Source organism: Rhinolophus hipposideros (assembly GCF_964194185.1).
Source record: "Rhinolophus hipposideros genome assembly, chromosome: 8".
Classification (NCBI taxonomy): domain Eukaryota; kingdom Metazoa; phylum Chordata; class Mammalia; order Chiroptera; family Rhinolophidae; genus Rhinolophus; species Rhinolophus hipposideros.
Window position 1 is genome coordinate 78,088,745 of NC_138054.1, and position 26,234 is coordinate 78,114,978.

A 26,234-nucleotide genomic window follows, 5' to 3' on the forward strand; every position below is an offset into this window, starting at 1 on the left:
TTATCTCCATTTTGCAGGTAATAAAACTGAGGCCCAGAGAGAACAAAAAGACTTGCCAAGTTCACATGGTGAGTTAGGGGTAGGGCGAGGACTTGGGTCCTGTCATCATGTCCCACAACTGCTTCTCTGAATGGACTCAAAGCTCCCTGAGGGCAAAGCAGTGCCCCTCCTGGACTATCTTCTCTTAGCTCTTCGTCCATCAAGCTGTGTGTTCCCAAGACTGGGTGGGGTGTCTCCCGGGTCTGCCTGGTCCAGGTCTTTGCACACGTCAGGAGCTAGCAACCCCTGCCATTGCTGGTCTGATATTCACTGAGGGGCTGCTCTGTGCAGGAATCCCTCATCCTTTAGGTGCCCCACTCCTGAGGGAGATGTACACTAGGGAGTACAAAGTGGGTGTTTTAATACAGGTCCGAACAAAGTGCCTGGGGCTGGGCACATCACGGGACGCTGCCCTGCCCCGAGCAGAGGAAACTTGAATAAGATGGCTGCAGAGGTGGGGTGGAGCTCCCCAGGCAGAGATGAAAAGGGGAATGGCCAGGCTTATCTCATCAGAAGTAGCTCAGTGAGGCACGGTGTGTGGGTTTAAGTGGCTTCGGGCTGTCACACGCTCCAGCTGGGAAACTTGTCCTGCTCCTGATACAACTTGTTCCTTCCCCATCAAGTCAACAAGGCCCTAAAGTCTCCGGAAGGGGAACCACTGAGCTGGAGCCTTCGCAGCGCCACTGCCAAGCCCTGGGACTTGGGAAACCACTTCTGCTTTCTGGCCTCCGTTTCCCCATCTGCACAGGGACCACAGAACTCCTAAGACTCTGTCTCTCCTCCGCGTGCAACACTCGGACACGGTGGAAAGGAGTCTGTTTGCGCAACGTCGAGGCGGGCGAGGTGGGCGCGGGCGATCGCCTGGGCCTGGCGGGCGGAGGCCTGGCCGGGAGTCCCCGAGCTGCCCCCGCTCGCCGCCAGCCGCCAGCCGCCTCCTGGCCCTCCCCCGGCTCCGGGCGGGGCCGCTGCCCCGCCGCCCCTTTATCGGCGCGCTTGCTGCCGGGACTTGCAGGCCCTCCTCTCCCAGCTCCGCTCCGCCAGCCGCAGGTACCCGACTTGGAGGGAGTGGAGTGGGAGGGCGGGCGGCGTGCCGAGGGGCTGCTCCCACTCGGCGCGGCGGGGCGCGGGGTGCGGCGGGCAGCCCCGAGCTCTGCGTGAGTGTGAGAGTGTGGGGCGCGTCCCGTGGGGAGGGAGGACACAGGCAGGACCGCGCTGCTGGAGCGGGGGCATCTCCTGACGCCAGGGGAAATCAGCTGGAGGGAGCACCACCGCTGAGGAAGTGGGAGCAGGAAGGAGAAGCGGAGCGGTAGGGAAAGCATCTCAGGGACGAGAGGGAGGAGGCGGGAGGAGAAGGGGAGTCGGAGCTGGAGGTGGAGCACGTCTGGGAGGCTGTGGGCCGAGGGGAGAGCTGGCCCGGGAGGGCCGTGATACCCTGGAGGAGAATTGGCAGGGAGCTCGCTGCTTCCACGGAAAAACCTAGGGACAGTCTAGGGGCAAAACGGGGTGTGAGCACCTGGAACTGGGAAATGTGAGGCGGGTCCCTGTTGGGAAACAGGAACAGTGGGAATAGCACTGATGGAGACCGAGAGGGGTTCCTGCTCCCCAGGAGCCTAGGCCCCTTGTGATGGGGAGGCCTCCCTTGGTGTCAGGAGGGCACGGGGGTTCCCCTCACTCAGTGAGGGAAGGGGAAGATGGAACCCCAGCACTTGCCTCTCACCTGAAGGCTTTGAGGACCCAGAGATTTCCCTGGGACAGCCCCTGCAGGCCAGGGTGGAGTGAGTGGCCAGGTCAGGCCAAGGCTGGGCAGTTTGAGAGTTTGATGGATTCTCAGAGCCTGGTGGCACCTGGGTGGACGGCCCAGGATCTTATCTGAGAGGGACCCAGCCTCCTGTCATGGGGCTTGTGCCACCTCCGGGCAGCTTGGTGATAGGCTGTCCGTCTCCAGCCGCAGTTCCACAGCCCAGATGGGCTCTGGCTGGTCAGTGGTGAATCTCAGGTCCCTTTCCTGACCTCCATGCTGGGTGACTGTAGCCTGCTTACAGAACCTCTTCCCTGTCCTCAGAGCGTGAGTCTGAGCTCCATGGAAGAATTCCTTTAACAGTTACTTATTTCATTCTGATCACACTTTTCAGTACAAATGGAGTCCCCAAGTCCAGTTACAAAAAAAAACAAAAATGGTTTCTGTTCAGTTTTGAAAGACCTGGAAGGACCTTTTCTTTAAACATATTGGGCTGAGTTGAGAAACTGGTTTGCATTTAGGGTGGTGACCCAGTTGCTGCAAGATTGGGAAGCCAGCCAGGGATGAGAATTTTGCTTGTATAAAATGTGACCACCCTCTGTGTGCGTGGGAGTTGACCACAGTGGATGAAAGGCAAGAGCATTGGTTTTGGAGTCAGACAGACATGCTGTGCTTTACCATCCTGCCTCTGAAGCTGTGACTCCAGCTTAGATGCAGGTTCAAAGGGTTGCAGTGAGGGAGAGATGAAATGTGCGTGCAAGTTCTTTGTAAACAGCAAGCTACTGTAAATTATTAATGTTAGTGCCTAATCTTGTTAATGTTTCAGGCTCTGCCATACTGTGTTGTCCTTGTCAGGGCCCCTCAGGGGGGTTTACCTCTGACAGCCCCAGTGTTAACACAGGTCTGGCCTTGGCCTTATTTTGATTTAATGGGGTTAGACTTTGCTTTCCATGGCAAGACAATGTTGTCTTTAAGGGAGTGTGCTGAAAATCCGAGCCCAGAAAAGCAGCAATGAATACAGTTGACCCTTGAACAACAGGGGGTTAGAGGGTGCTTCCCCCCCCCCCAGTCAGAAATCCTCTTATAAACTTTTGATTCCCGAAAAAATTAACTACTTATAGCCTACTGTTGGCCGGAAGCTTTACTGGTGACAGAAATAGTTGATTAACACATATTTTGTATGTTATATGTATTACATACTATATTCTCACAATAATATAAGCTAGAGAAAAGTAAAGTTATTAAGGAAATCATAAGGAAAATACATTTACACTACTGTACATGTTCGTTGAAAAAATCTGCATATAAATGGACCCATGCAGTTCAAACCCTTGTTGTTCAAGGGCCAAGTGTATTTTGCATACCAGGAAAGAGGCAAAACAAGAAGTGGAATTATAACCAAATAATATTTATAACAGTTAGTTGTTATGTAGTTAGGCTATTAAGCTCCAAGAGGTCAGGGTATTAATACCCTTAGGTTTTACCCTTAACTATTAATGAGCTGGGCAATTAGTTCTATAAGGGTGGTGTTTTAACTGCTTTGTTTACTGCAAAGCTCCAGCCCTGGCACATAGTAGGCCTAAAATAAATGTTGGAATGTCTCTGGGCCTCAAGGAGCCTTTGAAGTCACTGGTGAATTCACTCTCCTTAACACTTGGAGAAATAGGGCCAAGAGGGGAAGGGACTTGTTCAAGGTCACACAGGGATTGAGTGGCTGAGCCAGGACTAGAACCCCACAAAAATAGTGGAGCCAAAGCTGTGTCAAAGCGGACTCCTAGCATCCATGATTTTTGCTTTTGCAAGATCCCTTCAGGTAGCTATTATTATCCTCTGGTTATAAATGAGAAAATAGCTCAGAGAGATTAAGGGACCTTGGCAGTCACACAGCTGGTAAGTTCCAGACTTCAAATCCCATCCTCACATAAAAATGGGGACCTGGCTTCTTTTGAAATAGTATGCCAGAGGTGAGTGGTAGACACCCGTCCTGGGGGCAGCAGCTCTCTCTAGTTCTCCATGGTCACCACCTGGGTGGCTTCTCTCTGGACTGGATTTTCCTAGGCCACTGGCACTTGGTTTGTTTGGGCTGTTTGGCAGGGCAGGGAGCCTGTCTGCATCCTTCACCAGGTGCCCCAGCCCCTGTAGTGTTCCAGTGTGGCTGGCATATAGCAGGCACTGAGTAAAATCTGTGGGATGGGTAACCCGGCACTCTCCCACTCCAGAGCCGGTTTACTACCCCATCCCTGCAACCTGGTCCTCTGTTTTGCCCACAGACATCTTAGGGGATTCTTTGACAGTGTGTATGGTGCGGGGGGGGGGGGGGGGGGGGACAAGGAGGAACTAAGGGTGACAAGCCTTGGTTGAGGAGCAACCTCCTCAGGAGGTTGACCATGAGATTAGAAAAGGGGAATGTGAATTAGGAGGGTTGGGGATGTGGGAGGGGAGAAGAGGAAGGAGCTGCCAGGATTGACAGGAACTCCCGTCTGCTTAATTCTGAGGCTCAGCCAACTGGACCGGAAGCCTCCCAAACCTGCAGCATGCCTTTTGGATTACCTGCTAGCACTGTCTACCCCTTTCCTCCCCCCAACCCCCTCCTGCCTTGGTGCCACCAGGATGGGGCTGCTGGGCTTGTGGCCCTTTCCCTGGGGGTTTCACTTCCCAACCACCTCTTGGGTCTGTGGGCAAGTGCAGGTCAGGGCTCTGTGAATCCTGAGGGGTAACTCTGAATGGCCTTTGCAGAAACAATTTAATTATTTAATAAGGTCAGTGTCCCCAGAAGTTCAAACTCCAGCCAAATATCCCTGGTTCCTAAATGTACCCTTAGGACAAAGTAAATATTTAAAGAGACACAGTTAACTTTCTAAAGGCTCCAAAGCCAGTGGAACCAGCCATTGAGAGCTAAAAGAGGACTGTGGTTTTTTAGAGAATCCCAAGCAAATCTTCTGGGCTGGGGATATTTCAAATACTACTATTAGTACTACTAATAATTAATTACTACTACTATTAATAATGAATAATAATAATAAGCAATCATTTATCGAGTCCCTAAACTGTACTAAAGCTTTATTCTAATTAATTTTTCCAACAATCTATGAGGTAGTTAATATTAGAATTCTCATGAGAGAACTAAGGATCAGAGAAAGTAAGTCGCTTGTCTTAAGGTCACACAGCTGGTATATTGTGGATTCAGGAGTCAGACTTGGTTTGTCTGCATCTGAAGTCTATCTCCATCATGAGCCTTTGCAGTATCTGCTTTCTTTTTTATTCCTAACTTCCTTCTATTCTGATTTCCACTGAATAGGGGAGAGAAGCCAGTCAAGTTTGCCTAATATTCAGGCCCTGGAAACCTGGTCTCAGTCCAGCTTTGCCCGTTTTGTTGTGTGGTCTTGGGTAAGTTACAACTTTTCAGCCAGCCTTCGGTTTGCCTGATGTTTCATGCACAGGTTAGCAGTGGGTTTCCTTCTGCAGTTGAGGTCTGGCTAGAAAAGTAGAGTTTAGCCTGGATTTGACCAATGTGGGAGTCACAATTTGACCAATATGGGAGAAGAGTGGAGGCTGTCTTTAGCTCCACCCTCTAGTGACATCACATAAGACACTCCCAGTCCCTGCAAGCCCCGCCCCTAGTGACCCTCACCTGTGGAAATGCCCTCCAGTGTTTGGCATCTGGCAAATTTACCAGTCCCACAGCAGAAGTCATCAGCCCCCAGGCTTTAGAGAAACCCCTAGGTAAGCAGTGCAAGGGGGCCATGGAGCTGTACTGGGCTGGGCTGGAATGTCTGGAATAGGCAAGTCCTGGCAGCCTGGTGCCCTATGGATACCCACCCTCATCCTTCCTGCTCATGCTGGTCTCCTGCCCCTGCTCTTTTCCCCCTGGATCCAAGGCCCCTTTCCATGGAGTCAGGAGATGGGAACTAGTTATGAAAATAGACCTAAAATGAAATGGGGCCTCTGGCTGTGGTCTGAAGGAAATAGGGTGGCAGGACCTCTCTCATCCCAGTATGTGGCCTCTGGGTTCTGTGTTTAAGGCCCACTGTGCCTGGGAGAGGGGGAAGGCTGTGAATGAGCTGTCACCCAGCTGAGGAGCTAAATGGTGCAGAGCGAGGGGCTAGCTGGTAAAGGCAGGAAGACTGGGGTCCCTGGATATGAGTCAGTTGCTAGAAGCCTAAGGGAATCATTTATAGGAAAGGACTTGGTTGCCTGCTTCAGACCAGTATTTTCCAAAGTAGTTCTGTGGGATGCAGATAGGTGTGATAGGAGGCAGGGCAGCAGCAAGTGGCTGAAAGTGTCAGAGAGCTGAGTCCAAACCCTGGCTCCACTTCTCTGTGTGTGTCTGTGTGATTTTGGGTAAGGAGCTCCTCGTCACTCTGAACTTCACTGTCCTTAACAACAAAATAATAATAATACCTACCTCACAGGCTAGTTATGTGAATTAACAGTAACAAGGTTGTCAAGAGTCAACACTTATTACATGTCAGCTGGCTTTATAATACAATTATTAGTGGGAAAGGAATCCTTGGTCACGTAAGCTTGGTAAATATAGGGTCAATAACAAAGTGAAGCAGGCTTCTTTGTTGCAGGACTTCTCAGAGCCTTTCATATGCTATTATGCCTCGGGAAGTTCTAAGAATGGGATAGGGAGCATTGGCTTGGACTTAATGGATCACAGGGACCCAGGAACTAGGCCATCATTGCATGTCATTCTTCCCTGGTCTTTGTCCTCTTGGTGGGATGGAAGCCTTGTTGGACTGGGCAACTCTGGGAAAGGCCTTCCTGTCTGGGCACTTGTTTCCTCTATGTAAAACAAAGGAGCTGCATGAGATGCTTTCAGAGGCCTTTCTGGCTCCCTGAGGTACTGAGTTGGGAATACAACACTGTAGACAAGGGTGGTACTGATGGTAGGAACTCAAGTAGGAAGGTGACCGTTGGAGGTTCAGTGGGCCAGGGAAAGTATCACAGAAGAAATGGGTTTTGAGGGATGAGTAGGAGTTTGCCAGATAGACAAGATGAGGAAAATGTCTCAGGTGGAGGGAACAGCTTATGCAAAGCTATAGATATATGAAACAACAGGCCCACGGGGTTGGTGAGGCTGTGGCTGGATTTGAATACATTGTGGTTGAGCAATAAGGCTGGAAAATGTAGCAGGGACCAGATCATGTAGGGTAATGAGGGTCAGTGGGAGACTGAGGTAGAGGCAGCAGGTCTGTTAGCAAGGTCATTGTCACTACCAGGTGAACGCTGATGGCAACATCAACACAGGAGAAAACAATGGGGGCTGCTGTGTGGAGCCTGGACTGGAAAAAAATGGCTGAGGTAGTGAGCCTCATTAATTAATGCATTTCTCCAACATTTATGGAGCACCTACTGTGTGCCAGGGAGTGTTCTAGGCACTTGGGATACATTAGGGAGTAGGACAATCACGTGTCAGAGCTGAGCTCTCCTCTTCTCTAAAACTCAGGGACAAGGGGGTGGGGAAGAAGGAGTAAGTAAGAATTAGGCATAGGAGTGAGGGGGTGAGGATACCAGCCCTTGACTTTGCTCTGGCCCCTCTCCCAGCTCCCTGTCCGGCCCACAGACATGGCCACCATGGTGGCCCAGAAGCTCAGCCACCTTCTGCCCAGTTTGCGGCAGTTCCACCAGGAGCCTCAGCCATCCGTGCAGCCAGAGCCTGTCTTTACGGTAGACCGAGCCGAGGTGCCACCCCTCTTCTGGAAACCATACATCTATGTGGGCTACCGGCCGCTGCATCAGACCTGGCGCTTCTACTTCCGCACGCTGTTCCAGCAGCACAACGAGGTGGTGAACGTCTGGACCCACCTGCTGGCCGCCCTGGTGCTGCTGCTGCGGCTGGTCATCTTTGTGGGGACCGTGGACTTCCGGGGAGACCCCCACGCCCTGCCGCTCTTCATTATCGTCCTCGCCTCCTTCACCTACCTCTCCCTCAGTGCCTTGGCTCACCTCCTGCAGGCCAAGTCCGAGTTCTGGCATTACAGTTTCTTCTTCCTGGACTACGTAGGGGTGGCCGTGTACCAATTTGGCAGTGCTCTGGCGCATTTCTACTATGCCATTGAGCCTGCCTGGCACGCCCAGGTGCAGACCATTTTCCTGCCCATGGCTGCCTTTCTCGCTTGGCTGTCCTGCACTGGCTCCTGCTACAGCAAGTACATCCAGAGGCCCGGCCTGCTGGGCCGCACGTGCCAGGAGGTGCCCTCAGCGCTGGCCTACGCACTGGACATCAGCCCTGTGGCACACCGCATCCTGGTGTCCCCCAGCCCTACCATGGACGACCCTGCTCTTCTCTACCACAAGTGCCAGGTGGTCTTCTTCCTGCTGGCTGCTGCTTTTTTCTCGGCCTTCATGCCTGAGCGCTGGTTCCCTGGCAGCTGCCACATGTTTGGGCAGGGCCACCAGGTCTTCCATGTCTTCTTGGTGCTGTGCACGCTGGCTCAGCTGGAGGCTGTGGCGCTGGACTATCAGGCCCGGCGGCCCATCTATGAGCCGCTGCACACCCGCTGGCCCCACAACTTTGCCGGCCTCTTCCTGCTCACTGTGGGCAGCAGTGTCCTCACCGCATTCCTCCTGAGCCAGCTGGTACAGCGTAAACTTAATCGGAAGACCCAGTGAAGGAAGGCAGCCGTTGGGAGGGAGGGAGGGAGAGTGGGAGCTCGCTGGGGGTCTGCGCTTGGCTCTAGATGGGAACAAGGCCTGGTAAAGTTGTTTGTGTCTGGCTTGCGGTGACTCTGTGCACGTCTCAGCTGCCAGGGGTGGTACCGGCTAGACCTTGGATTTTGGGATTGGCTGGGAGGTGCAGGCGTCCTTTCCTGGGCATGCCCTAGCTCCCTGCCCTGGGAGAGGGAAAGAGATAAAGATGTGAGCCATCCTGGTTTGCTTCTCCACATTGCCTCTCACTAGGGGTGAGGATGGGGGGATCAGCTGGAGCCAGGACCCTGGTTTGGGGCTTCCAGATTATCCGGGAGGGGGTGAAGGTGGAATTTAGGCCAGAGTCAGATTTGAGCTGAGAAGCAGAGGGAGCCTCAGCAACCACCCTCTGCTCAGATTTCATTAGTGGATAGAGGAGGGGCAGGGCCAAAATGTGTGCCGGATCTTACCATTGTTTGAACCCCAGCCTGGAGTTTTGGAGCTCCAGAGTGCCCCCAAAGGTAAAGATTGTGCCAGGTGAAAATGGATCCCATCCAGTACCCTGTACCCCTTCAGTCACAGTCTCAGATAGAGAGCCCAACCCTCCTAGCTCTGGCCTCTATGTTCCACACATCCTGGTCCCAGTCTCTCTCCTCGTTTCCTTGTTCACTATTCAGTTATGCATTTATCATTTCCTGGGCCTCTGCGCAGAGGCAGGCCACCGACTGGATGGGCCCTGTGGATCAATGCAGCATCAAAGGCTTGAATGGAATGAACTGTCAGCGGAAGTCCTGAGGAGGGAATAATCAGTGTTGCCCAGGACCCTCAGGGTCTTGAGTTGGGGAGGGTAAATAGGAGTTTGCTGCTGGAGAAGAGGAAAGGCATTCCAGGCAGAGGGAAAGACCAGGCAAAGAGGTATGGGAGGAGTTCATTGGGGCTGGAGCCTAGCCGTGGTCTGGACTTTGATATGGCCTGGACGCAATAAAGTCACTGTGGTTAACAGCTGCCTCTTCATGTTTTGCCTCCTGTGCCAGGGAGACCCATGTGCCTGTCTCCCTGGGTGTGGGCAGTGGTTTTGGGAGTGGGGTAGGGGGGAAGCTGGGCCCCCTGGGATTGGCACAGGAAAGAGGGGGGCAGTTCTTGTTTTCTATTTGCCTGAGGTGACATTGGGGCCTTACACACTATATGTATGAACTTTTTTTTGGCAAAGGAGTGGGAGCAATTTTATTACTAAATAAATGTTAGAAGTTAACAATGTTTCAAAATATATACATAATACATTTTATTATTTGACAAACTTCATTTTTTTGGTCTTTCTTTCAATCAGGGAATATTGTATGTTAACTATTGTTAACTTTCGTAATATTGCTTTTTTTCAGAGTACACAAGTAATATATGTACAATGGAGGAAAGTTAGTAAGTACGGATAAGAAAAACTCCCAAATGCGTAAGAAACATACATATACATACACATTTATATATATACGTATATATAAATACATCTATGGAGATTGTGGTAAGGAATGGAAGCACAGGTGCGATGCCATCCTTTTTGCATTTCTGAGAGGCTTTCAGACTTGACAAAGTGCTTTCACAAACCTTACCTCACTTGATCCTTTAAAATCCAAGGTCACACAGCCAAGCCATGAAGGCAGGACTGAAAACTAGTTCTTGGCTCCAGATTTTTAGCTTCCGTTTTAACATTTTTCTAAATCCTCTCCCATGCGGTTTTAGTTCAGCTTAGATTGTCTGTTTTTGAATTACAAAAGTAATTCATAAACTCGAGGGTACATTAACCATTTAGGGTAGGGTTGAGTACCCCAGCTTTGGAGTCGGGCGGGTCTGAACCTCGGCTCCACCCTTCCTTTTGGGTTATTGTGAGGATTCAGAGATGAGGCCAGGAAAATCCTGAGCCCGGGGTAGTTAGTATATTTAGAGTAAGAAAGCGCCACCAACTCAGCAAAAAGAACATGCACGTTTCTTGTTCAACGTCGCGAACATGTTCACACAACATATTTTCCGGAATACAACACTTGAGTGAGATCAGAAAGAAGGTGACGAGCTTCGTAAAAGGAAAGGAACTCCACGCTGCAGCAGCTCAGCTTGCGGTCCTGGCGAAAGGCGTCGGGCGGGTCTTGGGGAAAGGGGCGGAGCTTTTGCCGCTGGAGCGGACGCTGGGGGCGGTACCTGCGTGGGGGCGGCCGTGACGTAATCCCCCCACTGCGTTGGCGCGGGATTCGAACGTCGCAGACGTGGGTGTGGCCCTTCCCTGAGGCGTCCGGGTGCTCGGCCCCGGGTCCGGTTGGCTCGGCCTCCTGAGCGGCCATGAGGCGCCGAGGCCCCGACGAGGAGGCCTGCGGCGTGTGGCTGGACGCGGCGGCGCTGAAGAGGAGGAAAGTGCAGGTGGGACGTCGGGGCGCGAGAGGCTGTTGGGGGAAGGCTTGGGGATCGGGAGGCGTGAGCAGGGAGTTTAGGGGACCCGAAGGTGATGAAGGTCAAGTCGGGGACGGAGAAAGCAACAGCTTTGGGAATTCAGAGGCGAGAGGGAGTGGAGCCTGACGAAGGGTGAAAAATGGGGTTTGGGGAAAGAGGCTGGAGCGAAGACGAGGCGGAAGGAAGGCTGGGGAGGGAGATGGAGAGACTGGGACAGCCCCGTGTGGCCGGGAGGTGGAGAGAAAGTTTGCTCCATGGGGTTTGATGGAGCAGAGTCCTCAGGAATCCGATTCCCTGAGAGGCGCCGGGAGGAGAGGCGGAGTATTGGGAAGGGGTGCAGACGCACGTTTGGGAAATGCTCACGCTGAGGGGCGCCAGCTTGCGGGCCACCTACCCGCGGGAACCGGGAACTTTAGGGGGAAAGTAGAAGGACGGGAAGGGGAGCCGGCCTGATAGTTGTTGAGCATCCACTGGGTGCCAGATACCGTAGTAAATACTTAATATATATTATATGTATCATGACCCTCATGGGAATGAGGACAGAGTGAGTAACTAACCCAGCTGCCCTGACTAGGAAGGGGACATTTGTCACCTGTACAAGATACTCTGTTAGTCATTACAAAGGAACAAAAGTAGGAGATAATCGTTGTTGTTTATTGAGCATTTTATGCTGGGCATTGTGCTAAGTGTTTCAGATATGTTATCTTGTTTGGTACAACTCTATATGGTATAAAAATGATACCCATTTTATACATGAAAACGGAGGCTCAAAACACACTAAAGGCAGGATTCTTGCTCTAAAGTTGCTTACAGTCTTAGGGGGAAGAAAGGAGATGCACTTTGCTGGGATAGTACATGTCTTATCAGTGGTAGGTCCAAAAATTCAATGAAGTAAATACTGCCCTTATCTGTTTTACAGATGAAAAAATTGAGGCTTAGATTAAGAAATGTACCCAGATAAGCAGGGGTTCAAGCCCAGTTCCAACTGCTGCAAAGGCTAGTGCTCTTACAAGGAAGAAAATATGCACAGACGAGTGGTTTCGAGGGAAATGTGATATTGGAGGTCAGAGAGGTTAACAAGTTCATGTGTAAACAAGAAGCAGAGGCTTCTGGGGTCCAGTGGCACCTGGCTATCCTTTCTCTCTGGGTAAAAGCCACCTGAAAGTTAATTCAAAGTTCCAACATACACAGGAATGTAAGTAGTCTTGTTTGTTTTTGCCCTGCAGTTGTTAACTGATTAACTTCTTCTTGTCTCTTCCTTCCACCCTCTGGCCTAATGTAATTTAATTTAGGACATCTCAGAAGTTTCTCCTTGTCAAACCAAACCAGCAATATCTCCGGGGTATGTCTGTAGACAGATAGATAGATGTGTGTGCTTGGCTTGAAGGCCAGCAAGAAGGCTAGTATGGCTGGAGCAGAGTGAGGCAGAGAAGCGTAGGTGAGGCCTGAAAGGTGAAAGGGCATACATGGCAGATCGTGCCTTTTAGGGGTTGGGGCTTCAACATAGGAATTTTGGGACGATACAGTTCAGTCCAAAGCAGTCCATATTTATTTATTTACATTTTTACCAGTCCTTTGTTGATAAAAGGTTATCTCCAAACTTTTGCTATTAAAAACACTTCTGTAATACAGAATTTGTACACACATCATTTTGCACATACACAAATGTATCTATGGGATGAATTACTAGAAGTTGAATCACTGAGTCAAAAATGTATCTGTTTTTAAAATTAAGAATGTGAAACATAGCTTTGTTTAATAAATATAGTATTCTCTCCCTTCTATTCAGTTGTTAAAATTAGGGTCACTTCGTGAATCTGAAACATATTTTCTACAATGCAGGAATTCCTGAGAGAAGATCTTGTGTCAACCTTAGCGTTTTTGTGTTAACTAAGCTTGTTAAATCAGCGGTTTAAAGATGTCTTGCTTCCTTGGTAACCTTTTTTTGTTCTTTAGTTTATGAATTAGTTTGCAAAAAAGTATGAGTTGTAGCATATTTTTATGAGTTGCAGCATATATTACAGCACAGATAGAATGGTGACATTCTATCTAGAGGAAAAGGCTAATTTATGGGTGTTAGGGAAATACATATATTCATTTAAAAAAAAAGATCAAAACAGATCTTTTGATAAATACCCGTGCAATGGGTATTTTATTACTCCTTGAATTAGGAATAAGTCTTTTGTACTATTAGAACACATTTTTTTAAAAAAACATTTATTTGTGTTTTTCCAGGACCCATCAGCTCCAAGTCAAGTGGTTGTATCACTCTAGTTGTGGGCGCAGCTCACAGTGGCGCATGAGAGGATCGAATTGGCAACCTTGTTGTTAAAAGCCCTGTGCTCTAACCTACTGAGCTAACTGGCCGCCCCTAGAATACATTCTTGGATGGCATGGGATAGGTGGGAAACCTGAATACCAGTTTAATTTGGAAAGAGGAGAGAAATGGAAGAGAGTTAGGAAGAGTTCAGGAGAGGAAGAAAATAATCCATAGGGAAGCTGAGAGCCAATACTTGTCTCTATGTCTGTACAGGGACACCATAAATCACTCCTTTTTGTTTCATCATCGTAAATGAAAACATTTGTTCTGTTGATCTAATGTGTGGCATGAATCTTCTCTCCAGGATCTCTAGGCCTCTAGGATTTCTGGAGGCCTGAACCTTATGACCACAGTCACTGACACCATTTCTCCTTCTTGTTACTTTATTCCCAAAAGTTCTTGTTTAAAATTTGGTTCCCCCACGAGTTTCTGTTCCTCGGGCTTTAGGACTTCCAGCCCACAGCAAAGTACTAAAGGTTCCCTTTTACACGATGCAGAAACCTGCGTCTTCCTAAAGTAGCTGTCAAGTAGACACATTTGGATAGGCAGTAACTATCAGCCAGTGGTTTTGAAAACATGCTTCTTCCCACTTATCCCTGAAGAGAACTGTCTGCTATTTTGAGGAGAATGGGGGGTGGTTTGTTGTCTGGCCAGAAGATAGGGGCCTGTGTTTGGAGAAAGTTTGCTTCTCTTCTGGGCTGACTACCTGCAGAAGCACGGCAGACTTGCACTCATTACCTAGGCCTCGGTATGGAGGACATCGTATTTGTTTGCATTTCAGTCTATTTTATGAGAGTAATACGTATTTTTTTAAAAAAATCAAATAGTGTGGGATTGTGTTCAATAAAAGCAAAGGCCTCACTGTCAATAGCTCCTATTAACAATTTGGTATCCTTTGAGACATTTTCTGTAACTATATAAATACACGTGTGCGTGTGTGTATGTTCCCCACAGATGAGATTGTATCAAACATACTGTTCTGCTGTTCAGCTTTCACTAAATATATGGTGGAGAACTTTACATGGGAGACATACAGGATTTTTAAAATTTTAATCTTAATTTACATAGTTTTCAAATTTTGTATTATAACTTTGCTGCCTCTATTTGAAAACACTGAGAGACATTTCTAACATGTTTTCTTACACATTAAAGAGGTAAAAAGATTTAGTATGTGATTTGTGTATTTGCCGTCTCTTAGATGTTTTATATTTAAAATGTCATTGTAACAAAAAATAGTTTCTCTTCTTCATCTATAATGCAGTTTAGTTCCTTACCCTTTAAATGTGTAGCAGAGAAGGAGAAGTGGACCTAACTAAGAGGGGAACGGAAATGCAAACATATCAGAAATCTTGGCTGAGTCATGAGTGGTTTCAGGGCAGCCTTGGTAAAACACTAAATGCCACTCTTGACATTTTGCAACTTTACTAACATTCAGTTCATCTGCAGATCCTCTGGATTCTCCCTTCAAATGTGTTTAGAACCTCATCATTTTCTATTTCTACCACTGCCACCTGAACCAGAGTGATCCTTTGCACACCCTATTTAAAAAACCATCTAGTGGTTTCCTGTCTTGCAGTAAAAACAAACCTCTTTAAGTCTCTCAAGGCCACGCATGCTCTCTCACGCCTTTTCGGCCTCATCTACTCTTTTCTGTGCCTTACTTTTTCCAGTCACACTAGGCTTCTTGCTGGCCCTCAAAGCCAAGGACACCGTGCTTGGGACTTTGGTCCACCTCTGCCTGCAGTGCATAGGGATAGAATGCCACATGGCTCCGCTTCTTCATTTGTTTCAATGTCAACTTGTCAGGGAGTCCTTTTCTTGACGACCATCAAATAGCCTTTCCATACCCTCTACTCCTCATACTCCCTAACTACTTTAGCCTTGCCTTGTTTTTCTCCATACTTTTCACCATCAGACGTACGAGTACTAGATATAATTGAACCTAGAACAACACGAGGGTTAGGAGCACCGACCTGCCATGCATTTGAAGATCCACGTATAACTTCTGAGTCCTCAAAAACTTAATTACATTCGGCCCTCTGTATCTGCGGGGGATTGGTTCCAGGACCCCTCTTGGATACCAAAATCTGAGGTACTCGAGACCTTATGTAAAATGGCATAGAGCAATGCGTAGTCGTCCCTCTGCATCCATGGATTCCCCACCACAGATAGAAAATTCCATCCGTGGTTGGTTGAATCCATGGATGTGAAACCCACAGATATGAAGGGTCAGCTATATTTATTGAAAAAAATCCGCATCCGTGTTGTTCAAAGGTTAACTGAACTGTGTATTGTTCATTTATTGTCTTGTGTCACCTACTAGAATGAAAGTTCCATTAGGTAGTTATTCAAACAGCATCTGACACATAGTAGGTACTCAGTAAATATTAAAAGAGCAAATGAGTGAATGAACTCATCTGAGCTTTGCTTTCAGAACCTGTTAGATAGGATTATAGTTGCTTATTCTCTCCTTACTTTGATGAGAGGGTAAGTGGGAGGACTTTGAGCTTTTTAGAGCAAAGGTGGACTGGAGACCTCCGGTAAAATGGCAGTTAAAGCATGTACTTCACAAAACCTCCTCCCTGATACTTACTGAAATGATAGAAGAAGAAACAAAAATAGAGAAGAAAAGTTCATTTTTACCGACCCGGGAAAGGTTCAAACTAACTACTGAAGTCTGTGGTAGCAGTACTCTCAGGGTCTGTACTATAAGATTGCCGAAAGTCTATAAATGTACTTAACAAATGTTTATTGTGATCTTTATGTAGTGGCTTGTGGTTTGTAAAATTTTTTACATGTATTATTTCACTTTTTAATAGCTTTGTGAGGGAGCTGTGAGTATCCCCGTTTTACAGATGAAAAAAGTTCAGATAGAGATGTACTTGAGATCATATCAGAGTAAGTGCAGCTGTAAGGCTCGATTCTGACTCTTGGTCCAATGTGGGTGTGTTTGTTTTTTTAAATGTATAAGATGTCCTCAGATGGTAAAAAAGTGAGTAAGATGATTACAACCCTGGCAGCAGGGAATATGATAGGTACACAAGTAACTGTCAGGCAGACCGTGAGCGCCGTAGGGGCATAAGAACATTTTTTTAAGGGTTTAGAGGAAGAAATTATATCTGATCGTGGGCGGAGGGTTTAAAATATATCCACAAATTCTTTTCATCCTCCTCCCTTTAAACAATGGAGCCTAGTTCTCCCCATGAGTGTGGGCTGTACTTGGTGACTACTGAAGAGAATGTGATGGAAGTGTTAGAATTCCAAGGCCAGGTCACAGACAACACTGCAGCTTCAGCCTTACTCTTTGAGGGCAGCCAGCCTCACGTTATGAGACAGGCAAGCAGTTCTGTGGAGAGATTCACGTTGTGAGGAACCTAGGCGTTTGCCAACAGCGTGAGCTAGCCACCTTGGAAGTGGATACGGTAACCCTGGTGAGCTTGTGAGCCAGAACCACCTCGCTGGGCAGCTCCCAAATTCCTGATGATCAGAGGTTGTGAGACAATGTTTGTTGTTTGAAGTTGGTAAGTTTTGAGGCAAGTTGTTAATGCAGCAATAGAAGTTAATACAGATTTTGGTTCTGGAAGTGGAATGTTGCCTAACAAAAACCTAAAATGTGGGAGTGGCTTTGGAATGGGGCAATGGGTGGCAGATGGAAGGTCTTTGAAGAGGGTGCTAGCGGAAGCTTGAAGAGCTTTTACGAAACTGTTTTGAGAAGTGCGATGGCCTTTGAGGAGTCCATGGGTGAGGGTTTTAAAGTAGACAAAATGGGATCCTTATTATGTAATGACAGAAATTTTAGCAATACGGTTGGTCGTAGTAAAGTGGAAGGTAGAAAAGGATTGGCTGACGTAGCTAAGGGGATTCCAGGCAGTGTGGAAGGTGCTGCCTAGTTTCTTTTTGCTGGCTTAGGCGAAATGCCAGAGAGAGAGAAGCTAAAGGAAGGCCTATCAAACAGAAAGTACCCTAGACTTGCTGGTTTTGAAAATCCCCAAACCCTCCATGTGGCACAAGTGGGCTTTTCTTTGCAGGAAGCTCTGTTTAGATACACACATGAAAATATACTCAACATCATTAGTCACTAGGGAAATGCAACTCAAAATCACAATGAGATACCTCTTCACATCCACTAGGATGGCTTCAATCAAAAAGACAGATAATATCAAGTTTTGGCAAGCCTGTGGAGAAATTGGAACCCTCATACGCTGCTGGTGCGTACATAACATAGTGTAGGCATTCGGAAAGCAACCCAAATGTCCATCAACAGGAATGAATAGATAAAATGATATATCTATACAATGGAATATTATTTGTCAATAAAAAGGGAATTAAAAAAGGGAAGGAAGTACTTACATACATACTGCAACTTGTATGAGCCTCCAAGACACGCTCAGTGAAAGAAACCAATCACCAAAGACCAGACATTGTATGATATATGAAAGGTCTAGAATAAGGAAATCTATATAGAGAGAAAGTAAATCAATGGTTTTCTGGGGCTGGGGTGGGAGGATGGGGAATGACTGCAGTGGATACAGGGTTTCTTTTGGGAGTAATGAAAAATGTTCTAAAATTAGATTGTGGCGATGTTTACACAACTCCGTGAATATGATAAAAAAACAATTGTACACTTAAATGGGTGACTTTTATGTGAATTATATGTCAAACCTGTTAAAATAAAAAGGAAGGCCTTGGGACGCAGTGGCGTTTGAGGCAGACCTTACAGCAGTGGTTGGAGTTTGTTGGAAAGCAGTGGAGGTGGAGTGAGCATGTGAGGAACAGTATGAACAGTGGCACAGAGGCGTTTGTGAGACGGAGGGGAAGTAAGGGGGTCCCCAAAACCACCCGCATTTCTGACACCAAGATGAGGGCCCCATGACCACTCTCAGGTTTGATAATTTGGTGGAAGGACTCAGCACTCACTGAAAGCTATTATACTCATGGTTACAGTTTATTACAGTGAAGAGATACAGATTAAAATCAGTCAAGGACAGATTCTACTGTGTTACCCCGAAAATAAGACAGTCAGCTCTAATGCGTCTTTTGGAGCAAAAATTAATATAAGACCCGTTATTATATATATTATATTATGTTATACCCGGTCTTAATTTTAATATAAGACTGGGTCTTATATAATATCAGACTGGGTCTTACATTAATTTTTGCTCCAAAAGGAGCATCAGAGCTGATGGTCTGGCTAGGTCTTATTTTCGGGGAAACACAGTATGAGAGACTAAGGAGAAGGGGGGACTTGGCAATGGTGCTCTCAGTGACTCTAGAAGTGGGAGGACATGCGTATGGGCCCTGCAAAGCATAAAGGAGGAGGTAGCAAGGCAAAAAGAATGAAATACAGATAGTCATGTATTTTAAAGCCATGTCAGTTTATATGGAGAGTGAGACTTTGTATATTTAAGACCACAGTGACCATTATGAGAAAAGGAAGTTGGATCGAATTATGTCCTAGATTTGCACTGGAGGCCATATGAATCCTTTAAAAAAGGAATTAAATTGGTTTGAAAGCAGAACTTCAAGACCAATTTACAGATAAATTATCAGAAGGGACAAAGATAGAATGAGGGCTACACTGAATTTAAATGCTGTGAAGAATGAAGACGTTTTCTAATAGTAAGAGGGGTGAAGTATATAACCCCAGATCTGCTTTGATACTAGAGTCGTGAGGTGTAAAATAGGGTCACGCTTTTGGAATGATTTGCAGCCACTCCCTCCGTCCCCCAAAAAGGAAAAAAAAGCATCACTTTGTAGGAGGACAACACAAAGGCTGCTTGTGATAACAAGCACAGCAGGAGCTCCATAGCTGTAGCAAGCCAGTTTTTCCTTCCACCACTCTGAAAGAAGAAAACTTGATGGCACAATGAATGTGATATACCAAAGGTTTGGAGTGAGTGTGTTCCTTGACGTTCGATTCTTCAGGGCATTCTTACAGAGGAAGAATTGTTAATCCCTCGCTATGGCTCACCAAGGGCTTTGGTCCTGGAGGAACCCTATGCCTGTATAGGCTTTCTCATACTGTGTAATGTACACACTGGAGCTGTCTTTATTTTGAAGTAGGGATAATCTGCTCAACGACTTTTACCTGGGCCCTCTCCATTCCTGATGACTTGTTCTCACTGAGCCTTAACATTCCGCTGAGATAACTGGGGCAACATCACTCTGACCTAAGGAAGGAATGGCCTTCTACGACTAAGTATGGCCCACGTGATAAAAAGCTTTATTCCCGAGTGTTTTGCTAATTGAGGTCTTACTGTTATCTGATAATCTGTAAGTCTTCTATATGGGACTTAGTGTACTTGTAGTAATTTAAATACGACCGTGTTTCCCTGAAAATAAGACCTAGCTGGACCATCAGCTCTGATGCACCTTTTGGAGCAAAAATTAACGTAAGACCTGGTCTCATATTATATTATACAAGACCCGGTCTTCTATTAAAATAAGACCGGGTCTTATATTAATTTTTGCTCCAAAACACGCATTAGAGCCGATGGTCCGGCTAGGTCTTATTTTCGGGGAAACACGGTATTTATTATTAGCTTGCCTGTTTTTTCCCTTAAGCTATAAGCTTTACTAGGGCAGAAACAGTATGTTTTGCTGATCACCGTATTCCTAGTACTTAGAGTATAGGTGTTCAAATACTTGTCGGCATACTAACTCACATTATTTCAGGTATCTAGGACGTGTCTCATAAAATGTAGTCATGAGCCTGCTTCGGCTTTCTCATAGCAGGGTGGTCAGGTCCTAAGAGTGAGCATCTTAAGAAAGCAAGGAGTTTTTATGACCTAGTTTTAGAAATCATGTAGTGTTACTTCTATTAGGTTGGTGCAAACGTAGTAATTGCGGTTCAAAAGTTTAAACATAATTGCAAAACCGCAGTTATTTTTGCATCAACCTAATATCATACTTTATTGGTCTGATGTTGACAAAGTTTTTCCCAAGTGAGGGAATATGGATCTCACCACTCGATGCGGGGAGTGGCATGTTATATTAGAAGAGCATGCGAAATGGGAGATGTTGTATTGGTCATCTTTGATAGGCTATTACAGTTATTTGTAGTTTTCATGAAATTTGCAAAATTTTTAGCCAGAATTTCTTCAAACATATTTTCTGCCCTCTTCCACCTTGTTTTATGGAACTCTAATTAATTACATGTATGCTTGACATCCCACAGATCATTAAAACTTTTTTCTTTTTCACTTTTTGCTTCATTTTGAATAGTTAATATTGCTGTCTGCAGGTTCACTGTTATTTTCTTCTGTGGTCTCTGTTGTTAAGCCATTTAGTAAATTTTTCATATTTTCTGTTTCTCTCACTTTCATATTTTCCTTTAAATTCTTGAGTATATTTATAGTAACTTTTAAGGTTTTGTCTGCTAATTCTGTCATCCCTGACATTTCCGGGTCTGTTTCTATTGATTCCCTCTCCATCCCCAAATTATGGATATTTTTCTTCTTTTTCACATATCTAGTAATTTTTTACTGCATGCTAGCATCTTGAGTTCTACATTGTTGGGTTTTTGGATTTTGTTGTTTTTAAAGAATACTGAAATTTGTTTAGGTAGGTAAGTTTCTTGGCTAATCAGCTTGCTACTTTAAATGCTTGCTTTTAAGCTTTGTTAAGACGGATTTGGAATAGCTTTTGCTCTAGGGCTAGTTTAGCTCTAAGGCAGGGGTGTCCAAACTTTTTTTTTAAGTGGGGTGACAATTGTTAGTAAAATCACATAGATTTCAGGTGTACAATTCTGTATTACATCATCTATAAATCCCATTGTGTGTTCACCACCCAAAGTCAGTTCTCCTTCCATCACCATATATTTGCAAACTTTTTTCAACGTTTTTTACCAAGGGCCATATGCGGTAAAATACACAAACAACTGGGCCACTCACTCGAGGTGAAGTAGGTATTGCCTCACCTGGTTTATTTAAGTAAACTAAATATATTTTTGGAATTTGCTGCGGGCCAATTAACAATGGATTGCAGACCGCACTTGGCCCGAGGGCCGCAGTTTGCACACCCCTGCTCTAAGGCATGATCCTTGTGAGAACTCTGTTGAATGCCCCTCGTTGTCAAGGAGGTCCCTCTCTGGTTAGAACTATCCCAGCCCTGTGTGAGCTCGGGAATTGTTCAGTTTACAGTTCCTGGCATTTCTTTGGCCCCGTGGGGTGTCACCTAACACACGTGTATGTTACTATTCAGTAATAGACTGAAGGGATCTCTGTGTAGATTTCTGGATGTAGTTCTCTGTGCTGCAAATCCCAGCCACCTCAGCTTCCTCAAATTCCAGTATCGGTTTAGTCAATTCATCAAGAATGGTGGTGCTCTGCCTGGGCAATCTATATGCATTGCAGTCTGGCAGGAGCTGCCAAGCAGAAAGCTAGGGTGATCACTGGCCTCACCTCATTTGCCTGCCTTCTCAAAAATCATTTTCAGGGATCAGCCCTGCACTGTCTCTTATCCACTGTCTAAAATTAGTTGTTTCATGTATCTTATCCACTTTTCTAGTTTTGTATGATGGAAGGGGAAGTTCTATACCAGTACTACAAGTCAAAGTATGAATTTTATATCCAGGATTTCTTCTTTTAATCACCTAAGTACATTTTAGTTTCCACATGTAAAAATGAAATGACATCAACTTTGGGCTAGAATTTGGGTTCAGGTTTCAGGCCTACTTCCAACTTGCTGCATGAATATTGGCAAATTCCATTTCTTCTTTGGCTTTCACAGCCAAATTGAATTGAATATAACCCAATTTTCTCTACTTCTCAGGCATTCCATAACAAACAAATAGAAACAAAAACAAATCACACTAAATAATGATGAGGTTATAAAAGTGGACACTTCCAAAACCTCTTGGCCCATTCCAGTTCCTACTCTAAAGCATAAAGGGGCCTGAGATGAAAAGAATAAGACCGATGCTGTGTCACTGCTCTTCCTCCTAATGACAGCCACCTACTATTGAACGCTGTTTCTGTGCCAGGAAGACTCTTCTGCGAATTAATCCACCAAATCCTCCTAACTGCCCTATGGTACAGGTACGGTTATTGTCCCCATTTCTCACATGAGATTAAGCAACTTGAAGAGGGTCACATAACTGCTAAGTGGCAGTGGCAGAATTGAGATTGATTTGAACCCAAGCTGTGTGACTCAGGAGTCATGCTCTTAACCACTATGTGCCTATTTGAAAACTATCAAAATGCATCAACTGCTGTAGAACCATTAATTAACTATAAAGGAGAGCGTCATCCCCAGAATCCCTTCAACAAAGCCTATTGGTTTAGTTAGCCTGATTTCCATGGACAGCAGAAAGATTGGGCTGGATGGTTGGAATGTGTGATCCCTGGGAAAAGCACACACCATCAGTATGGCAGGAAATGGTGGACGATGACGCACAGCAAAAACTACCTAGAATATAGGATCTGAGCGGAGCCCAAGGGTCCAGCATGACTCCAAGAGCGCCACTGGGATTTACTGAGTTTCTTCTATCTGGCAGCTGTTTTGTTACTAACGGGTCCTATTATTCTTTTTCTCCCCATTTTCAGACACATTTAATCAAGTCAAGCACCAAAATGCTAACACTCTTTCCTGGAGAGAGAAAGGCTAAGATCTCTTTCCCTCAAAGAACTCCACCTGCGGGTGTTCGGCAGACCAGCATTGTTTCCTTCTTCACCTTGCAGCCAGGTATGGTGACCTGTCTGGGAGCACCCAGGGAGCAAAAAGGAGTGCGTTCATTTTTCCATGCTGGAACATTTAGAAGTGGTGACACCAGTGCATTGTGTTAAACTTAGCTCACCTATTAGAAGAGGTTATAAAACACAAGAAATCATCACCTTTCGAAGAGCAATATATACATGCTTTTACAAACATACTTTTCTGGTTCTGTTTTGCTCAGTCTACTATTAAATATTTGTATTCCCTGCCAGAACATTGAGGAAAGGTATACTTGGGAGTTGGGGGAACTGACCTGCCATTAGTTAGGTACATGTCTTGGATTGGTGACAATGAGTAATCTGTGTAAGACTAATTAATAATTGATATTTCTGTATGAAATTTTTCAAATTAGTCAAGGTTCAACGATGTTTTTTCATAGAAAGTTTGGCTTGCATGTCCTACTTCAGGAGACCAGCTGCCTCAGAGCAGGCTGGGGCTTACAGAGCTGGGTTCCTGCCAGTTGGAGGGCATTGGGAGGGGAGCTCTAACTTCTGGTATGACCCCCAGGATTGCTTTACATAAGCCTTCAAAATGCACCCTCCCTAACCGAAACAAAAACTTAAACACCCTTTTGCTTTAACTAACAAGGAGACAGATTTTTTTTTTAAACTTTCCATTTCAAAATTCTACTTCAAATGAAAAGTTTTGGTATATTCTATAGTATATTTCAAAATTCTAGTCTACTCTACAGTCTATGTTGAATTCTTAGGCAAAATTGAGAACTCTTTCATAAAGCATAGTTTCCGCAATGTAATTCTTAGAGAATTTAGAAAGAGGAAAATCAGTAATTCTGGTTTGTTTGTAATTAATCTTGGTATAATTTGGAGGGGAGTGGGAATTCCATGGCCGAACAGGGTCCATTCTATGCCTGAGAAAATGGACAGGCTGGACACTAGTAGTTGTTTATTATTGTCCTTCCTATTGGTTGACTTAGCATCGAATTGCGTCTTCACTCTCTTTACCACAAAATGTTTGGGAGTGGGGAACCTGCATTCTTCACTCTGTCACCAGAAGGTTTCTCAGAGTTGGATGGTTAATGTGATCTTTGAGGCCTTACAAAAATTGTGTTGAATATGTTTCTCAAAGGATAATATCCAGGAGTAGTATTTGGCAAGGATCACTATTTAGCAGAAAGCACATTTAATAAAAGACAAAAGCAAAACTGATGTGCCATATGTTAAACAAACCGCACATATGAAAAGCCAGCTGGAAAAGTAGGCTGTGGTCTCATTATATGTCGTGTTTGACTTTCGTAGGTAGGTCGTGGTAGGCATGCATATATTGGAGATGGGGAGTATAAGATGTGTGTTTTAGCAAAATTGTTCAGGAGAGAATAGATCGAAAGCAGGAATTGTTCAGGACAGAACAGTGAAAGCAGGACTACCAGCTACAAAGGTATGTGAGGAGTCTGAGACCTGTGCACTAGGTAGTGATGATAATAGATTTCAGGAAGAGCCAGCTAAATCCTGCTCAGGGCAGTTTTCCTGCAGAATAATATTTGTTCATGTCTGTTTTACTAGGAAAGACAAATGGTGGTGATCAGAGGAGTGTTTCCTCTCGTATACAAAGTCAGACCAACAGAGAGTCTAAGAAAGACGCAACCCAGCTAGACCATCTGATCCAGGGCTGGGGGGATGATTGCCTGGCACCCCCTTTAGCCACTTCAACCCCTGCAGACATCCGGGAAGCTGGGCTTTCTCCTCCGTCCCTCCAGGCTTCTGGCCACCACAGAGTGGGATCCCCATTCTTGACTGTGATGCCCTCATTCAACCAGCCTGACACCTTAGTCTATGCTGGAGAGAGTCAAGACTCACTGGCTTGTTCCTTCACCCAGGACTTGGAAAGTTCTTGCTTGCTGGACCAAAAGGAGGGAGAAAAGGATTCTTCCCAGAAGAGGGAATGGCTTCATGAATCTAAGAAAAATAACTGTCAGAGTATGGAGAGACGCCGTAAACCACCTAGGGGCAGGGGCCATCAGCCCTTGGACAAGACTGAACTGGAAAAGGTGTCCGCCCAAGAAAATAGGCAGGCCCCTATCCTCTTTCAAATGTACAGGGACCCCTGGAGTGGAGAAAACACAGAAGCAGTGAAACAAAGCTCCGGTGCTATTCCTGTCTTTTCCTGGGACAGTGAAAAGAATGACAGGGACTCCTGGAGTCAGCTTTTCACTGAGGATTCTCAGGGCCAGCGCGTCATTGCCCACACCTCTAGAGCTCCTTTCAGAGATGTAACTAACAGTCGGAATCAGGCCTTAGAGCAGTTTCCTAACAGCCCTTGGGCTCAGTGCCAAGATAGGCCCAGTCAGATAAACCTGCAGCCTGATGTGCTCTTTACCGCGGACTCTGAAGGTAATCAAGTTATCAGGCACCAAGTCTAAATGGCTTTGAGGGTTTGCTTCTAAAAGTACCTTGAAATGACAGCTATAAGAAAATGTCCTGGCGGTGTGTGTGTCGGGGGGAGTGTATTTGGTTAGGAGGGCAGTATGGGGATGAAGCTCTTATTATTGAGCACTTTCTTCATGTAAATACAGCAGATGGTGACACTTGTTGAGACGATATGGTTGGCACATGTCTTTCCCTAAGAGGTGGCGGCTGGTAAATTCCCTGTGAGTCTGGTACACTGAAGAGGAAGGGCAGGCACTCATCCTTCCACTAGAGCCTGTGAGTCAGCTGGTACCAGCCAGCTCTGCGCTCTTTCAGATGCCTGGCTGGAACATTGCTTCTTATAAGGATTAAAAGGTAGACTTTTAATCTCTGCTGTCATCATACTTACTCAGCCTAAGTTTGGGACCATTACTCCTGACACTTTTTTGAGTGGTAAGTCAAATCTCCCTAACCTGGGTATGGGGAGCGGGGGTAGAAGGTAGAATGGTGGCAGTTTTATTTATTTTTTTGTGGTACTTTACAGCATTTTAGAGTTACATACTATGTTTAAACATCTCTCCCTTAACAAGCCTGAGCTTGATGTGATCATATCACTCTACTACAAGGTGGGAGAGCACTCCCTTTGTAAAACTGAGTCCAAATAAATGACTGTTTACAAAGCTGGCTCTGATGGTAATTAAAACATTACCATTTTGTAAAAGCAACATTTTATTATATGTTGTCACTGCCATGGGTCTGAACAGGAGTCTCAAGTGACCTATGTATGTGCTACCCAAGGTGTTATCCATCAGGTGGCAGTTTCCCACCTTGCAGGTGTGGTACTAAGAGGCTTAAACAGCCTGTGGGGCCAAGCTTGCAAGTTCTAAGATGGAACTGCTTTAGGGCAAAACCTCTCCAGAAAGGGACAAGAGGCTCCTTCGGGAAGTTCTCTTATAAAGGCCGGACCTTATAAAGAAAGGGGAAAGGCAGGAGC

At 46.0% G+C, this 26,234-nt stretch overlaps 2 protein-coding genes across 5 annotated transcripts; both read left to right on the forward strand.

Annotated features, from left to right (window-relative positions):
- The first annotated feature begins 598 nt into the window (after positions 1-598).
- PAQR7 (progestin and adipoQ receptor family member 7) lies at positions 599-9,711 on the forward strand. Of its 4 annotated transcripts, none has more exons than XM_081055804.1 (3): positions 599-1,086; positions 5,076-5,164; positions 7,328-9,711. In XM_081055804.1, the coding sequence occupies exon 3, from the start codon at positions 7,349-7,351 to the stop codon at positions 8,393-8,395; it is 1,047 nt and encodes a 348-aa protein (XP_080911930.1). In that variant the 5' UTR covers positions 599-1,086; positions 5,076-5,164; positions 7,328-7,348; the 3' UTR covers positions 8,396-9,711. The 4 variants fall into 4 exon arrangements, with proteins under 4 accessions (XP_080911930.1, XP_080911929.1, XP_080911932.1 ...); XM_081055803.1 differs by lacking the exon at positions 599-1,086 and adding an exon at positions 1,204-1,345 and having other exon boundaries at positions 7,328-9,705; XM_081055806.1 differs by lacking the exons at positions 599-1,086; positions 5,076-5,164 and adding an exon at positions 1,289-1,345 and having other exon boundaries at positions 7,328-9,705.
- Positions 9,712-10,659: 948 nt separating this feature from the next.
- On the forward strand, positions 10,660-25,924 carry AUNIP (aurora kinase A and ninein interacting protein). Its single transcript, XM_081057575.1, has 3 exons — positions 10,660-10,813; positions 22,709-22,847; positions 24,398-25,924. The coding sequence occupies exons 1-3, from the start codon at positions 10,736-10,738 to the stop codon at positions 25,252-25,254; spliced, it is 1,074 nt and encodes a 357-aa protein (XP_080913701.1). The 5' UTR covers positions 10,660-10,735; the 3' UTR covers positions 25,255-25,924.
- The last annotated feature ends 310 nt before the right edge of the window (positions 25,925-26,234 follow it).

Bases quoted from the DNA above. Each gene is read 5' to 3' on its own strand.
- PAQR7 (XM_081055804.1), top strand. From the start codon at position 7,349: ATGGCCACCATGGTGGCCCAGAAGCTCAGCCACCTTCTGCCCAGTTTG.
- AUNIP (XM_081057575.1), top strand. From the start codon at position 10,736: ATGAGGCGCCGAGGCCCCGACGAGGAGGCCTGCGGCGTGTGGCTGGAC. The intron at 10,814-22,708 runs GTGGGACGTCGG...CCCCATTTTCAG, and splicing joins TGAAGAGGAGGAAAGTGCAG to ACACATTTAATCAAGTCAAG. The intron at 22,848-24,397 runs GTATGGTGACCT...CTGTTTTACTAG, and splicing joins CTTCTTCACCTTGCAGCCAG to GAAAGACAAATGGTGGTGAT.